Here is an 18,483-nt window from a genome sequence, read left to right as displayed (position 1 = left end):
CCACCCACCATTATGTTTGGTTATTTTGTTTGCTTAAAGTTGTGTCGTTAACATATATAAGGATGTTTTTTTAAGTATGACTGACTAAAGTATATGTTTTTGCAAAAAAACATATGGATGTTTTGTTTTCACAAGTGAATAAAGAGGCAGTGTAAAAATACAGGAAAAGTATAAAATTGTGCAGAAAAAATTCAAAGCCCTGAAATCCTTATAAATTATCAATGCTTTCCTTCTCTACTGAAACTATTCACTCAATACACACCTATACAGCAAAATGCACAGACATGCCAGGAAGAATTAAGGCATTGAGTAGTGCTGTTAAGCTAGCTGTTTTGCACAGTATACAGCTTGTTTGGTTATCTGTAAAAAAAAAAAAAAGCTTGTGAATGAATGCTGTGTAGGTGGTTTATTAGTAAGCCCTAATTTTAATAGTACACAAAGTTGCTAATTCTGCAATTTTATGTAGTGGTGGCACAAAAACATATGACATTTCCTAACATATTTTTGAAAGGCCCTTCTTCCTTTTATTGATTAATTGGGTATTTCAATGTTGGCCCCCATATAAACATGTTTCAACCCTCACGGTGTTGTCAAGCAGAAACGGTGATGAATAACTTTAATTTCTATATGATTAGCCTCTGGGGTTGCCTGTGTACATTTAACATGCTTTCATTTTGAATGCTGTCAAGACTGCTTACAGCATTCCTTACACAATACATCATAATATTATGGTTTAAAGAGTTGGTTAAAAGTATTTTCAGTACATTCTGAATTCAAGAATTATTGCCGCTTTTGCAAAAGGAATTTCCATCAACTCCAACTCTTTGCATCCTATGAATGGTACCACTCCACTGATTCCAGGGTTTTTAAATTTTTCAAATTTTCTTTCTTGATAAACAATGAAATTATTTCTAGATCTTTAATATTAGATGGGTGGTACTAGTCTTTTAGTATCTGACATAGGGCCAGTTTTAGACACAGTAGGGATATGGGCAAGATATTTCAGAAGGTGTTGTAGGGAGTAATTAAATACTTCCCTGTTTCAACACAATAAATATAACTACAGATGGTCATCTACTTAAGAACCCCCAACCTACAGATGACCCCTAGTTACAGACAGACCTCTTTGCCCTCTGTGGCCTCTGGGGGAGCGCTCTGGAGGCTTTACTTTAGTCCCAGACTGCAATGATCAGCTGTAAGGTGTCTCTAATGAAGCTCTGTTGATAATCCTTGGTCCCATTATGGCAAAAAAATTAGAAAATCACTGGGACGAAAAAAAATGTCTGGAGCTACAATTATAAAATGTACAGTTCCGTCTTACATACAGATTCAACTTAAGAACAAACCTTAAGAACCTATCCTGTAAGTAACCCAGGGACAGGCTGTATGGTTCTTAAATAATACTGATCAGCCAAGGACAAACACTTCATGGTGTCCACATAATGTTAACATACTGTAAGAAGCACTATATTACACAGACCTCATGCTAAAATACACAAATAGCAGCAGTTTACCAATTAGGTGCCACTGTCACAAGCCAACTGCAGCATATAAACCATTGCAGCACCACGATTTTACCCACATTTGGCGTTCTTGCCCCCCCCCCCACACACACACACACACACACAAACTCTCCGTGACAGCATCAAGACCACCAATCGGTTTCCATAACAGCTGGGAAGCCTTTGAAATTGCCATTCTTTATTACAGTCTATCAAAAGAGCAGTTTATTCACTATATTGCAAGAACAAACACCTTCTGGGGCCTACAAAGTTGTAACAAAAAAAAATTAAGTAAAAAAAAAATTAAGTAAAAGAGGCAGGCAGAGGGGACAGGATAGAAAAGGAGCACATGCTCCACTGTATAAGCAGTTGGATACATTGCTGCCCTCCCTTGTAAAAATATGTCAGGAATCCTGTTGTATCCTTGTACTCGCGGCCGGAGCAAGCATCCTGCATACGCAGGCAAGAGTCGGGGCCCAGAGCTGCTGTATGGGCCCATTTGGGGCCACATCTGAGTCCCCAGTGGCCTGGCAGTGCCTGGGTGCTGGTGCCATAAAGCTGTAAAGCTGCGCTACAGGACGCCGTCTCTGCACTGTGCGGCTGCTAGCAAGAGGACCCTGAAGAAGACAGCAGAGCAGAAGCCCTGTACCTGAGTAAACGACTGTGGTAAGTATTACTTTTTTTTTTTAATGTTCACATTTAGGCCATGGGGGGTGAGGGCAGCCTGGGCTGCATATAATTGATTCATGGAAGGAATGGAGGCTTCATGTAGGGGCACATTTACTAAGGGTCCGGATCGGCGGCATCAACGGGACGGGTAAGTAAATGTGCCCCATAATGTACGGGGGTGGTGGGAGTCTGCATATAATTAATCCATATAGTTAAGCCCGGGCTGTATATAATGATTCTGTGGTGAGCAATGGGGGCTGCATATAGTGAATCCATGCTGCTACATGAGTTTACTGCAAAGGGGCCCACTGAGACTCTACACTGTGCAGGACCTCTGTGCTGTGTATAAGGAGCTCTTCTAGAAGTCAATAGCAGCTTGATGTAGTGCCAGGGGAGACATCACTGCAGACTTCCTCCCCCCTTCTGACTGTTGAAGCTTTGAGCTGCTGAGTTACAGCAGTGAACATAGATGACTAATCATGAGGGGAATCAAAAATCTGAAGTAAATACTTTTGTGTAAAAACTACAAAAGTTCCTAAGGAATGATACATTTATTGGCTAACCAGAAAAATGATATTTGTTGCAAACTTTCAGGGCACACAGGCCCCTTCTTCAGGCATAGATACAAATGAAGCAGTGAGAGAAAAACACAACATTTGAGGGATGTTACAATAAGATAATTAGTACATATGGTGATACTCAATTAAGATAAGCTGGGGCAAGAAAAGTGGAGGTTATGTCACACAGAGATTGGTGATGGGGGTGGGGGTGGCCTAGGATGGCAGGGGTCTGGAGTCAGTCTCTTGTGGGGATTGAAGTGAGTCCATGTAATGAGCTGTAAAACCAATCATCAGTTTGAACTCTCAGGTTTTCCTTTCTCTGTTATCCTTAAAGTCACCTTTCAGTATTCGGACCAATTATGTATATTTGTACCGTGTTAGCCATAGAGAGCAGAAGAAGAGTGAAGAAATCAGGCAATTCCTTTTTGAGGCTAACAGAGTATATTTGATGGTGAGCTTTCAAGAATACTAGTTCTCTACGTCAGACATGATGTTATGCATGAAACAGAAAATTCATAGCATTTTATATAAACTAGGCAGTGATCATCAAAGGATATTAAAAAAACTTTAAAACAACACATTGATAAATACAGGGACATCTTATCTGCTTGTGGCCTCCAGGTCCGAGCCATTCTTGCCTTTCCCTCTGTGTGTAAAATAGTAATCTGCAAGTTTTCAATAGTGTGGTCTTCTCTGGTGAAATGTGCAGCTACTGGGAAATCTTTCCTTTCATTTTTAATGTCAAATCGGTGCGAGTTTATGCGCTGATGGAGTCTCTGGCCTGTTTACCCAACATAAAGGCCTGTGGTTGGACACATAATAAGGTAGACCACATTAGACGACCTGCAGGAAAAGGTCCCTTTTATCTTATGTTCCTGCTGTGATTGAGGTACAGGTACCTGGTCACCTGTGCGAATGTGCTGGCATGTTTTACACCTGCTTTGCAGGCAGGGTGAGGTACCATTTTCTGATGGAGGTCTCAGGGCACTCCGGACAACCAGTTGTTTCAGGTTTGGTGGTTGCCGGAAGGACAGGAGAGGAGGGACTGGAAATATTTCTTTTAGTCTTGTGTCTTTATGCAGAATCAATTGGAGTTCCTCGGCAATGTGACGTAGGATCTCCAGTTGAGGGATGTATGGGACTACTAGGGGTACGCTGGCTACCGGTTGGGTCTCCTTATATGTGAGTAAATGGTCTCTGTTGATAACTGCTGCTTTTCTTATTTGGTTATCAGTCACTTTTGGTCTGTAGCCCAACTGGAGAAATTCAGACCTGAGCTCCAGCAGGTGTTTTTCCAGGTCTTTCTTGTCTGAACAGATACGGTTGTAGCGTATGGCCTGGTTGTATATGATAGACTGTCTGCTTTGTTTGAGGTGGAAGCTGTTATTTCTCAGGTAGGCTGTTCTGTCTGTTGGTTTATGGAATATTGTTGTGCTTAAGCTGCTGTCTTTAATTTGTATTGTTGTATCCAGAAAGTGTATCTCCTTAGCTTATCAATGTAACAGCGGTAGATCATGGGTTTTGTGGTGCATGTGGATAAGTACCTTACAGTTCTGCCATAAAAAGATTGACATATTGTGTTTCACACCTTGAACCCATTGATGTTCCCATACACTGTAGGTACAGATCCTCTCCAAATGTGAAATATTTGTGGGTGAGCACAAATTCTATGAGTTCTGTGACCAGTTCTGTTGGTAAGTTGTGCTTCTCCATGCCGAATGTGTTAAAAAAAAACAGCCTCCTACTTATTGGCAATTTTTTGCATGGTAAGGCATATTGCCCACAAGCGAGTTTGATCCATCCAACTTGCATCAAACTCACATTGTGCGTTTGTGGGATCCTCCAGCCTGAACGCTCAGTAATCGGAACTGAACAAACAAGTTCAGTTCTAGTTGCTGAGTGTTCAGGTCAGACATTCCAGCAAGCGCAAAATGCAAGTTTGATGTGAGTTGGATGAATCAAATTCACTTGTAGGCAATAGGTCTAAGGCCCCTTTCACACTTGCGTTGCAGATTACGTCACAGTCCGATCAGGGTGCGATCAGGGTTTGGTCAGTAAAAAGCTGACATTTTTCATCAGTTTTCAGTCAGAGTTTGTTCAGTGTCTCAGTTTTTCCTGCACGTTTTCAATGGGGTTTTCACGCACAGATAATGCGCATGGAAAAAAACTCAGGACTGTGGTCTATCTTTTCTATGGCAATTGATCAGTGAAAGACACATTGCACTTGCATTGCACTTGTATGTGTCTAAGAGTGCAATGTGCTTTTGATGCATCACCATAGACTTGTATGGCGTGACTTGCAAAAGTAGAGCATGTTGAGATTGAGAGTTAAAAACGTGCCTGTTTGCGTGAAAAATAAAGCAAGTCTGAAAAAGTGTGGTGTGGATTTGAAAATCTGCAATGCAATACAGTGTTATTGTATTTGTATGGCTATGGAATGGCGGTGGGATTCCCGCTGGGGGATATCCTGCAGCCGTTCTACATTCTTGTACAGTTAACCTAAAATGTGGCTTAATTCAAATTCATACTACAGGCGATCCCCTACTTAAGGACACCCGACTTACAGACAACCCATAGTTACATACAGACCCCTCTGACCTCTGTTGAAGCTCTCTGAATGCTTTACTATAGTCCCAGACTGCAATGATCAGCTGTAAGGTGTCTGTAATGAAGTTTTATTGATAATCCTTGGTCCCATTACAGCAAAAAGTGTTTGGCCCCAGTGACAATTGGAGTTTAATTTTTTTTTGTCTGGATCTACAATTATAAAATATACAGTTTCGACTTACATACAAATTCAACTTAATTCAACTGCCTGTACACCATTAGAAGGAATAAAATAATTTCTTTCTTGGCGACTGTGGAAAGAAATGCTGTAGGTAAATGAACAATCTATTAACAAACCTTTCAAAGTGAATACGGATGTTAGCAACGCTGACCTCTCATGCAATATTTTGGCAACATTTGGGCAGTTTTCTACATTAAGTATTGTGGCAAATCTATCTATTTTAGATTTTTATTCTATAATTAAAAGCAAAAGGTCATAAGATAACTTATATAAATATATCCATAAAATGATTTTAGAAAACGCATCTGAGACATTAATGCATCGGGAGTATTTATTTTTGCTTTCAAGATTCATGCATAAAAGAAGACACCTCTATTGACAGTTGACAACAGTAGCAGCAGTTGAGGATGAAAATGTACGTCCTGGGGAGAAAATTTCCCGCCGACCTGGACTAAATACAAGATATAAAAGTTCATTAAAAGCTCATAAAAAAACATTAATGACCAGGATAATTCTATTTTTTTTTCTCAATGTCTTTTACAAGCTATAACTTTGACATTTTAGGCCCTATAGCTGTATGGGTTCTTTTTTGTTGGGTAAAATGTAGTTTTTAATAACACAATTTTTACTGATGAACTCTCATGAACCATTTCTGCACAGTATATTTAAAAAAAAAAAAAACATTCTGATTAATAAAATTTCTCAGCATTTATTGTGGAACCTAAATAATGTTAAATATTTACCTGGGGCAATACACATACTGCAGGACCAAATTTGCATAATGAAAAACTTTTGGGGAAAAAAGTTTTTGCATTGTTGTGTTCCATGTGCTATATTATGGGATACATACTATAATAGTTTAGCCTGCGTTGGTGTGGGAGTGGAAGAAAAAAAATTTTATACATATAATTGTTTATTTTTTTGTTTGTTTACATTTTATTTTTATCACTATGTCCCACAAGGGGAAGCTGACAGAGTTCACTTGATCTCTTGTATAATACTTGATCTCTTGCATTATACTTTCATTTATTAGCCATTGTTGTAATTGAAAGTTAATATAGGCAGCCCTGGGGTCCTCAAGAGTGGACCATCCTCCCTTTAAATCTACTTTGACAGCGGTGTCTGTGGGTTTGAACACTCAAGAACTTTTTTAATTCCAGTTGCTAGTGCCGGCAGTAGCAGCAGGATTCGATCTCCTTCTGATGCTGTACCATAGAAAAGTAGAGTAAATTGCCCTACTCCAGCTCTTGGCTCCGAAGTTGCTTAGGTATTTCAAGACTTTGGCACCACTACCTGCCTGGAAGTGCCGGGGGGATATTTGGATGTTATGGGCTCACCATCAGTCAATCAATGGACTCTTTGGGCCATGAAAAATCACTTCCCTGTCCTATAGTCCAAGCTTAGATGTTGCCTTTAGAATCTAATATTCAGATTATTATATATAAAATAGTAAATATTCTCTGTAAATGTCTTATTTAACTGATTTAATGAAATACTTATTTTCTTTTCAGATTTGGAAAATGCCAAGATAAAGTATGTGATTCACTAGTGGTCCTTATGTCAAGTATGTAGTACGTGTACTGCTGTGAAAAGACACATCTGTATCCTACGCCTGTCCTGAGGACTGCCCTGTTCTAATTCATGAGCCAGCAGGATGTGGTCGCTGCGCTATCAGAACGCCTCCTCGTAGCTGCATACAAAGGCCAAGTGGATAATGTTGTGCAGCTTATCAACAAGGGTGCCAAGGTAGCAGTTACTAAGGTAACTAGAAAATTACTTGTCAAATTGTAGAGCTAGCAAATCTCAGTTTTCCCATTATTTACCAGTAACCATAATAAAATAGTACATTTTTATCTAGCTCTGTTATATATCGGGGTATTGGAGTACAATATACAAATAAAACAAGACTTTCTGGTGTAGTAGCATAATCGGATAAAACAATAGGAGTGAGGGTCCTGCTTACAATCTATGAGGATGAAGGAGAGACACAGAAGGTGATTTGAAAGGGATAAAATAATTAAATAAGTAGATAAATAATTCTGAATGAATCCGCTATCGATATGCATTTAAACCAGGATGCATAAGTCTGCTGAGAAACAAAAGTGAAAGTTACATAAAGTTAGGGAATGTGATCGGCCTGCCTGAAAAGATGTGCTTTTAGGGCATGTTTGAAAGTTTGGTAGTTATATAGTAGCCTGATAGATCGAGAATTCCAGAAAATAGGAGCTGCTCAGGAGATGTCCTGAAGACCTGAGTGGGAGGCTCGAATTAAGGAAGAAAGTAATCTTAGATCATAACTCAATAATAGTGAATCCCCAAAAAAGGCCTTTTTGTTGAGCTAGAGTGAAACAGTGGGTGCATGAATTTTAAGAAATATGCCCTTGTATTTGCTCAAATCCATCTCCTGCTTGTGCTGGGCACTTTATTCTAAAGATGTAATAGTTTAAAAGGGTTCAAATTCTTTTAAAGTTCTTCTTCTTATATGTATTCTTCATATACACTGCTACATGTTAGTAAAGATTTTTTTTTTTTACATGATCGTAAATGACTCAAAGATCCTGCAAGTTTAAGCATTTTTAAAAGGATATACTGTATATACTCGAGTATAATCCGAGTTTTTCTCTGTACTCACCTTTCCTACGCCCCCTTCAGGTCCTCTTCTTGCTTCTGATGCTCCGGTGCCTCTTCGGCTCCTCTTTGAGTCCCCTTGCGATCTTGCCAGCGGCTCACAAACAATGATGTCGGCAAGCGGCTGACGTAATTCTGTGTGCCGGCCAAGCGTGAAGACCCGAAGAGGAGCCGAATGACCGGAAGAGGACCTGTTGAGGCACTGAAGCATCTGAAGCAAGAAGAGGACCTGCATGACGTTGTAAACGTGAGTGAAGTGTTAATTTTTTAAAATTAAAGTCTTGGCATACTTGAGACAGGGGCTGGCCAACTATATACTGGGGGGATGGGCTGGCTATAGACTGGGTGGGTCTGGCAGGCTATATACTGGGGGGCTGGCAGGCTAAATACTATGGGGACTGGTATGCTATATACTGGCAGGCTACATACTACAGGGGCTGGAAGGTTATATACTACAGGGGCTGGCAGGCTATATCCTGGAGGGGCAGACAGGCTATATAATACAGGGGCTGGCAAGCTATTTACTACAGGGGCTGACAGGATATATACTACAGGGGCTGGCAGTCTATATACTACAGGGGCTGGCAGTCTATATACTACAGGGGCTGGCAGTCTATATACTACAGGGGCTGGCAGTCTATATACTACAGGGGCTGGCAGTCTATATACTACAGGGGCTGGCAGCCTATATACTACAGGGGCTGGCAGGCTATATACTGGGGGCAATGTCTGTCAGGCTTTATACTAGGGGGAAGGGGCTGGCAGGCTATATACTAGGGGGAAAGGGGCTGGCAGGCTATATACTGCAGGGGCTCACAGGTTGTATACTGGGGGCAGGGGCTGCTGGCTTTATACTGGGGGGCAGGGGCTGCTGGCTTTATACTGGGGGGCAGGGGCTGCAGGCTATATACTGGGGGGTAGGGGCTAGCTATATACTGGGGGGTAGGGGCAAGCTATATACTGGCTGGAGGCTGTGACCAATGCATTCCCACCCTCGGCTCATACTCGTGTCAATAGGTTTTCCCAGGTTTTTTTTTTTTTTTTTAAATTGGGTACCTCGGCTTATACGCGGGTTGGCTTATACTTGAGTATATACGGTACATAATGTGCAAAACTTTTGATCCTCACTATTGTTTTAATATTTTAATATCGAACTGCCCCTTCTCATAATATTTTTTTGTTCATCCTTGATTGTCAGATTACAAGGCTAAACCATCTGCAGGAGCCTCAACAATAGCAAACCTCTTGTGGCGCTATGAAGCTGCAGAAAAAATATAGTAAATCATTGTGGAGTAAATTTGACGCTTGGTAAATGTGGAGCAGTATAAGACTTTCTGTCTAATCTTACTGTGCACATTACATTAAGACACTTTTGATAAATCTGTCCCCCTGCTTTATGTTGTAATGATAAGGTATGTAGTGGAACAAGACACAATTCTGTTGTTTTAGTATCTTATATAATTTACATGATAAAACAGACCGTTTAAAAAATGGCACACAATAGGGCACTTTACTAAGAGCTTTGCGCATGTTTTCTGACAGACTTTGCACATTCTTTTAGGTGTAAACTTCTTGCACAGGTATTTAAGAAGTGTCTGTGCCCCTGTTGTGCGCACACGACTGTTTTGTTAAAGGTGCACCACAAAAAAGTTGGTGAGCTCTGTCAGGCCAGTGCAGGGAAGCGACAGATCCATGATTTCTGGTGCACATTCTTAATGAATATGTTGCGCCCAGCATTATACATGGACAGAGCAGTTTTTTAGTGCAGTTTTCCACATTCTGAGTAAATGTGCCCCAATAAGTTAATATATATTTTATTCATGCAAAAGTGTAATCCAGGAGTGGGGAAAGAGTAAGGTATATGCTCTTTATTTTTTTTAATCCCTTAACCATGTTTACATTTTTTATTTACCTGGACAACCCCTTCAATTTGTCTTTTAGCCAATTAACATTAGATTGGTGTTGACCAGATGAAATCTGTTTAGCTGCTCAATAGAGGTGAATGGGACATTCTAGGTGAATTAAGACTTTGGGAACTTTTGACATACATGCCAGGAGCCAGCAAAGACAACTAACGGGAAGCTGAGACACATTCTGCATAGTCTGAATGTATTTATATTCAACTTTCATTCTTGGATAGGTTCCATTTCGTTCATTCATTTAATTTGATTTTATCGGTGAAGTTAGCATGTGTAATAGAGAACACTTTGTCACCGTGACTGTGTTTAGTTGCATTGGGGTTTGTGCTATTGGGAATTTGAGAATTTGAAATGCCTTTTGGAGATGTCATAAATGTCAGCAGTCTAGCATTACTTCAGTACACACTTTGGAGTGGCTCCATTAACAACTATAAGATCCTGCTGTTTGCATTACAGGGTTGAATGCAGGGATTGTAGAAGCCATATGAGGCTACTTGTACCCCAGGTTGTGGTATTTCATTACTTAAATCTACTTGACACTGAAAAATGTAAACGTACAAGGGATTTTTTTAAGGGTATATACCATAACTAAAATATATGCATTGTATAATCTTTATCACTATGGAATGTGACATAATGGGGGACATTTACATAAAGGGTCGGTGTCGGCATTGGCTTTGTTACCGACCTGCTCTCGGTAAGAAGACACACATTTAATATTGTGTAGCTGTTCAGATAAATTTCTGGCGCCGAGACCATTTTCTGTCCCTGGGACCAAAATCTGTCCTGAGAACCAGAAATGTGTCCAACAGTCAGAGAACAGGCAACAGTGCAATAGCACTGTTTTGTGTCCCTGCTAGACCAAATTTTTTTTGGTCTACTTTACGCCAGTTTACAGCGTCCAAAAATGGCTGTGACACATATTAATTGTGTCTGAGTTTCCACTCCGCCAAAGCCACGCCCCTTTTCAGAGAAGAGTCGGAGCAGGCGGAAAAAGTCATTTTTTCTGTCCCCGACAGCTAATAAATAGGTAGGAGAGCAGAAGATGCGGTGAAAGCACCACAAAACTGGCGGAAACACCATAGTAAATGTCCCTCAATGTCTTAATACATAATATCTGAGAAGCCATATAATTTATAATTATAACCTCTTTTCTGAGATACATAAAGAGGCTAATCTGAAATTATTTACTTAGAGATGAGCATTCACAGGCTTCTAATCGATTGTGTAACAAAATAAATGGCAGATTAACAATAAGGTGACCCATGGCCATACAAGGCGCCAACATCCACTACCACCATGGTACTGCCTGAAGTCAAATGTCTTCAGAAAGCTGCCATGATTATATATCCCCTGCTTCAGAGAATAATCTAATTATAATTGCAAGTAGGTGGCAGCATGGTGCAGTGACACTGCTTCTACTATCCTAAAACTTCCTGGAGTCAGCAAGATGGCTGCTCCTATGTACAGGAATTTAAAGAGAACCCGTCATGCAAAATAACCCCCCTAAACTAAATATATTTTCATAAACTGCCATTAGAGAGCATTGCCTCTATCCCATCATTGTCCCTCTACATGCCTGTAAACCTAAGCAATGAGGTCCTAAAGCTGTATGCAAATGACCTGTGAAATGTCCAATGAAGCATTAGCATATTCAAGCTGTCCACTCTATTCATGAGTGGGAGGCACAGCCACACCCCCGGTGCTTGACTGACAGCCTGTATAATGGTGTGAGGCTGTATAATGATGTGAGGCTGTATAATGATGTGCTTCCTGGTGCTGGTGGCCACGCCCCCTGCAGCCTGTGTGTGCATGTGTGTGTGTTTAGGAGAGATACAGCAGCTCCAGGCAGCCATGTTACAGCAGAACATGTCAGATTCATGTGTAGCTGATGTCTGTGTCTCTCACCTGTATATTAGGAGGATGCAGCATGTCAGCAGATGCAGCACACACTAGCCATGCTTTACTATACATTACACACAGACATGAGCAGGGGGAGGAGAGGGGAGGGGGAACAGGGGTGACATCACTGCCTCTGACCATGTGACCAGCCTCATTTACATGATAAAAAAATAGATGATTTTACAATGAATAATGTATGAAATAACTAGATAAAGGCTGGGATGGGATCCTTGTGAGCTGCTTCAACAGGGAGTAGTGACAGGACAAGTGACACAGACCTGATGACAGCTGTCCTTTAACTACTACTAAACCTGTTCCTGTCTTATACCTCCCAAATATTCACAAAGAGAAAGCAACATAAACCATGCCCCTAGTCACACCCATAGCCACCCACCTTTTGCATATGCATACCTTTACAATGATTGCTTTATTTTATTGTGCTGTAACTTTTAGTGCATTTAGAAACGCAATGCAAAAGATTGGGGGAAAGCCTCGGCTTGATGCAAATGCGTTTCCATGGAAATGCATGGGATGAGTAACCATTAACAGGTGTCTTGCATTTAAAAAATGCAAGACAGCGGGTGCAAGTTACCAATCGAATGCGTTTTTAGCTTAGGTCACTTAACAATTCCAATCAGTGAGGATCATGAATCTTATCTTTATTAGTCCCAGGAGGGCCCGTTCCAGACATAAAGGCTGTTTTAAAGGCTGATCGCAGCATTGAGCACTGGAGAACAGCTCTTACACCTTATTACAAAATTATCCTTCCCCCACGCTTTTTTGTGTTCTGTATTTTGTTTAACCCCTTAAGGAAATTTTGTACTTCACCATAGTGCAGTGGAGTAACAAGACTGTAATGGGCCCTGCTGCAGCCTTTGTTCGGGGACCCATATACGAAAATCCTTATCAATGTCTGCATCTAACACATTAAACTTGAGAATGTACATATAGACCTTACACATACATACACATGAATGTGTAGCTGTGATGAATACAAATATACCAGAAATTAATGTACTGCACACATAAATATATACTAGCATATAATATATAGTGGCAATAAATGTACTGTACAATAAAGCTGAGAGCAGAGATAGGCATCACTTCTGGAATAAATTAGTCACAGTTGCTTCCTTCTCCCTCTGTGTTGGCCTGGTCCATGCTTGTCCGTATCCTGTGGGCTTTTCTTTTCTCCATCGGCTATACAACCTCAAAATGACTTCTACCAGCCATCTCTGCAGGATTTGCCAGCCATTCAGCTCCTTGCCACACTATGCCACTAAAAATATATCACAGTTAATAGTGGGTAACACAATATGTGTTAATCTTGGTAACACATATACCAAGAAAAGTGCAGTCTGTACGATGTGCAGTGTCCTGTGCAGCGTGAGCCAGATTTGGGATTTGTGGCGCTCGTTCTTCATGCATCTGGTGCCCCTGAACTGCCCTGACATAGTGCACCACTTTTTTTTTTTGTTGCATCTTTAACAAGGGGCGTGCGACACTATTCTAGCGGACGGCGCATGGTCTGAGTGATCACCAGAACGGCCCCTTCAGTGCAGAAATTTGTGTCACATGAAGACTTGTGCAGCCTAACATAAATGTGGTGCAGACACTTCTTAAATACCTGTGCCAGCAGTTTTCACTAAAAAATAACGTGCAAACTTCAACAGAAAACTGGCGCACGGGCCTTAGTAAATGTGCCCCAGTCTCTCATAGATAACTGCTATGTCCCATGCTGCTAAATAACACTTCATATAGCTGGACACGCTGCCACCTATAGATATTAAATAATATACAGGGACCCCCGGTCGCATATAATTAATAACAGCAGCCATATTAACAGCCCTCAGTCATATAAAATACATAACAGCAACCCCCCATAATCTAAGATTCATAAAAGCCCCCCACACCCGTCATGTACAATTCATAACAGCAGCCCCAACTTATCCTATAAAATTCATAAAACCTCCCCCGTGTCATATAAAATTCGTAACAGCCCACACTCATAATAAATTCATAAGGCCGTGACAACATCATGCACCACATCACATGCTCCTGGGTCATAGAGAGAGGCCCAGCAGAGCATGGGTCCTTTTTGAGGCGGCCGGTGCGTTGCTTGTACCTACCTCAGGCAGACACGGGTCCTTGCACACCCTGCAACCATGATAGTTACACCCCTGCCTTAGTGGTATATTTTTGTTTAAATGTTTTGCATTTATTTATGAAGAAACATAAAATTTGGTGAAAATTTTTAAAAATGTTAGAGTTTCTGATTTCTAAACGTTATGCTCATCATTTAGTCTAACTAACATTAATCATATTAACCAGGATTTGAACAAATCAATCTCCAATTTTCAAGATTTTCATGAAAATTTAAGATCCAATAAATTTTGAGGCCTATTCATATTTATAGGGGTTTTAAAAGTTTTGTTTAATAGAAACTTTCCACAAAGTACCACAATTTTAAATTGCACTCCTCAAACTTCAAAAAAGTCCTTCTTTAGCTTGTTAACCAATTAAGCATCAAATATGAAATAAAAGAAAATGGATGTTCTATACAGAATAAAATGTTTATTTAGCCCTAAAATGTATATGTTCATGTAGGATAAAAGGAGAAAATTTCAGATTTTGTTGTGCAGTTTCTCTCGAGTCTAGCAATAGAGTGGTAGAGATCAACCATGGGTTTTTTGCATTTTTGGCAACTAGTTATCCTATCCAGCCTCGCTTCGATAGCAGGTATATTAAAAGCATATATGGCTCCATGGATTAATTTAAAAACGTCTTTCTCCATTTCTGGCTGAGAATATGTCTACGGAGTGATGCCCACCCATGTAATATGCGCTGTGGTACTTCATTGGTTCTTAGACTTTTTCCCAGTATGGGAACGTCAGCTGTTCTGGGGAGTCACTGCCTTTGTTCCTAAATATCGTATAGAAAAACGAGATTGATCTAGTAGCCGGGGAGCCCCCTATAAGTCTTTCAAATGTGTTGTCTGATATTTCACTTGCAAGATTACTGAGCCTAGATGAACAAAAAGCAACAATCTGAGCATACGAAAACGCTTGCCTATCAGGCAGGCCAAATTCCCCAAGTAAGATAATGGTTTCAGTTTTGCTTCCGTTTGGTGGAGTAATTGTTGCAATTGTATTATGCCTCTCTCCTGCAAGGGTTTAGAAAGTCTAATCGTTTGTCCCACTTGTAATTCTGGATTATTCCAGAGGGTAATATGCTTTGATAACTTATAAGATAGATTCAGTTGTTTCCTTAGAATTTTCCATGTGGCTATTTTGTCTGAGTTAGGGTGATGCCACACATGGCGTTTTGAACCCGTTTTGGGTCCATTTTTAAACAGTCCGTTTTTAAATTTTTTTTTTAAATTAAGATAATTGGTAAAACCTGTCAAAAACAGATGCGTTTTTAATGGACTGCTTAAAAACGGACCAAAAACGGGTTTAAACCGCCATGTGTGGCATCACCCTAATAGGGACTTTTTTGCGTTAGGTGGGAACTTAGCGTATTGGATATGCAGTGCCGCCACCAGACCACAAGGGTGTATCAAAGCCCTCTCAAGATGGGTATTAGAATAATGTTCTGTATTGTGTAGCCAGTCTTTTAAGTATCTCATGATTGTAATTTCTGATGTTCGGTTAATTTAGGCCTCCCTGATGTTTAGGGTACATTAGTCGAGCTGCAGATATCTGAGGTTGTTTTCCCTGCCAAATAAACGTTGTGAACGTTTTGTCTATATCTCTGACATCTTTTGATTTTAGTAGCAAAGCCAGTATCTGTAGCGGGTATAAGAGTCTCGCAAAACTTATTATCTTCAGGAGATGTATTCTTCTGGAGAGAGTAAGTGGCAGGTTTTCCCATCTTACTAATTCTGCCTTTATCTTTTGAAAAAGGAGGGGGGGGGGTAATTCCGAGTGTATAGCGTGTATGGTTTCTTACCTATGTGAATGCCTAGGTATTTTATGCTGGAGTTGGACAGATGGATACCAGTTGCTTTTATTCCTGCCTGCTGTGAGAATAGTAGTGGATCGAAGGGTAGTAGCTCACACTTTGATCGGTTTAGTTTGAAGCCTGATAGTTCCCCAAACTGCTCTATTTGTTTTAATATACTAAGAAGTGCTCATAAGGGGTCAGACACAAATAATAATATGTAGTCCGCAAATAAAGCTGTGGTGACTGTGCTATTGCCGTCCGTTTTGCCCTTGTTGATTATTGGCGATGGCAAGGCCTGCGCCAAAGGATTTATACCCAGATTAAATAAGAGAGGTGATAAGGGCAGCCCTGGCGCATGCCTATGTAGAGGCAGAAGGGTTGATGGGTAGCCTGACGTATATATCTCGCTGCTCTGGGATTGGAGTATAAAACCAATAGGAACTTTCTAAAACTGCCGCAAATTCCAAATTTATATAGTACTTGGTCCAGCCATAGCCAGCAGACATTATCAAATGCCTTTTCAGCGTCCAGTGATAGTAAGGCTCTTTTCCCCGCTGACGATGGCTGGAACTGCGGGGCGTCTGTTGGCTACTGCTGCTCGTCCTTTAATGAAGCCCACCTGTGACTTTCCCCGCTGACGATGGCTGGAACTGGGGGGCGTCTGTTGGCTACTGCTGCTCGTCCTTTAATGAAGCCCACCTGTGACTTTCCAATCAGATCCGGCATAATTATTGAAAAACGGTTCACAATTATTTTTGCTACTAGTTTCAGATCTTGATTGTGGTTACAAGCACCACTGATTCAATAGTAAGGAAATGGGTGCAAATGGCAGTAACAAGAATGTTCACTCATCAAATACTGTCGAACACTGAGAACATTAACAGAAAATAATAGCATGTTAGAAAATAATAGAGATGTTATAACTCAAAGGAGAGGTTAGACTTCCATAGCACTAATAGACCATAACTGGCATACAAACAGCATAAATGGCTGACAGTAATTGCATGGTATGGATAGGTAGATATATAGATGCAATGAACACAGCACACCACAGTATGGATGATTTCATCTAGACATTGGTTTTTATAAGTTGAGAAGTGCACATAGGAGGTCAGTTCCTACTGTCTGGTTTCTAAAATATTAAGGATATGAGTTGGCACTGCTATAGTGAGGTGCTGGCTTTTTACATGATGAGCAGACAAACAACCAAGAAAGAAATGCTTTCCTTGTTTTCGTTGTATAAACTGCAAACCATTGTCAGATCCGTTCTTAGTTAACCCCACTACTGTGACTAACACCCACTTCATAAAATATCTACCCCAATATTTTAAACAAACACCAATATCTTATCATATATACCGTATATACTCGAGTATAAGCCGAGACCCCTAATTTTACCAACAAAAACTGGGGAGAACTACTGACTCGAGTATAAGCCGAGGGTGGGAAATGCATTGGTCAAAACCCCCCCCCCAATAGTATACAGCCTGCCAGCCCCCAGTAGTATACAGCCTGCCAGCCCCTAGTAGTATACAGCCTGCCAGCCCCTAGTAGTATACAGCCTGCCAGCCCCCAGAAGAATACAGCCTGCCAGCCCCCATGTAGTATACAGCAGCCCCAAGTAGTATATAGCAAGCCCCTAGTACTATACATCAGCCACCAGTAGTATACAGCAGCCCCTAGTAGTATACAGCAGCCCCGAGTAGTATACAGCAAGTGCCTAGTAGTATACAGCAAGCCCCTAGTAGTATACAGCAAGCCCCTAGTAGTATACAGCAGCCCCTAGTAGTATACAGCAGCCCCTAATAGTATACAGCAAGCCCCTAGTAGTATAGAGCAAGCCCCTAGTAGTATACAGCAGCCCCTAGTAGTATACAGCAAGCCCCTAGTAGTATACAGCAGCCCCTAATAGTATACAGCAAGCCCCTAGTAGTATACAGCAAGCCCCTACTAGTATACAGCAGCCCCTAATAGTATACAGCAAGCCTGTCCCCACGGACCTCACCCTCCGATGTCAGCACGTCCCGTCTTGTTTCTTCTCCGCGGCTCCTCTTCTTTCTTCCGGCATGCGCGCGTCATAGTATGCGCATACTATGACGCGGCCGCTGCTGGCGTCATAGTTTGCGCGGCCATGAAGAAAACATGGCCGCGTCCATGCCGGAAGAAAGAAGAGAGAAGAGGAGCCGCGGAGAAGAAAGAAGACGGGGCGCGCTGACATCGTGGACATCGGTAAGCCGCGCCGACATCGGGTAGTCGCGCTGACGTCGGAGGGTGAGTATTTAAGTTTATTTTTTTTAACTGGGTAATTTTTTTTAATAATAGACTCGTGTATAAGCCGAGGGGACGTTTTTCAGCACATTTTTTGTGCTGAAAAACTCAGCTTATACACGAATATATACGGTAATACAGTCCATAGACATCAGGCTGTTGTAGTTTCACAGAGCAGTACAAGGCTGGTAATGGAGAATTCCCAGAGTCCTTTGCAGCTTACACCAAAACTGCTTGCTAGCCTGCTTCTTATGAGGTCAGAGCAGGCACACTATATTGCAGGTAAGTTCAACAAAACAAAG

The 18,483-nt window shown here is 41.1% G+C and overlaps 1 protein-coding gene across 7 annotated transcripts in view; it reads left to right on the top strand.

Moving 5' to 3' along the window:
* Window positions 1-18,483, top strand: part of ANKRD6 (ankyrin repeat domain 6) — a 106,853-nt gene that overhangs the window by 45,163 nt on the left and 43,207 nt on the right. For all 7 annotated transcript variants that reach the window (XR_011854209.1, XM_072141958.1, XM_072141955.1 and 4 more), the window contains one exon: window positions 7,031-7,280. Coding sequence is in view for 6 of the 7 variants with exons in the window: in XM_072141958.1 (XP_071998059.1) it covers window positions 7,161-7,280 (120 nt within the window). In the remaining variant the exon portion in view is untranslated. The remainder of the gene's footprint in view (window positions 1-7,030; window positions 7,281-18,483) is intronic.

The sequence above is a fragment of the Engystomops pustulosus genome, chromosome 3 (assembly GCF_040894005.1).
Source record: "Engystomops pustulosus chromosome 3, aEngPut4.maternal, whole genome shotgun sequence".
Classification (NCBI taxonomy): domain Eukaryota; kingdom Metazoa; phylum Chordata; class Amphibia; order Anura; family Leptodactylidae; genus Engystomops; species Engystomops pustulosus.
Note: the sequence above shows the minus strand (reverse complement) of the source record. Positions and strands in the feature narration are given on the sequence as shown.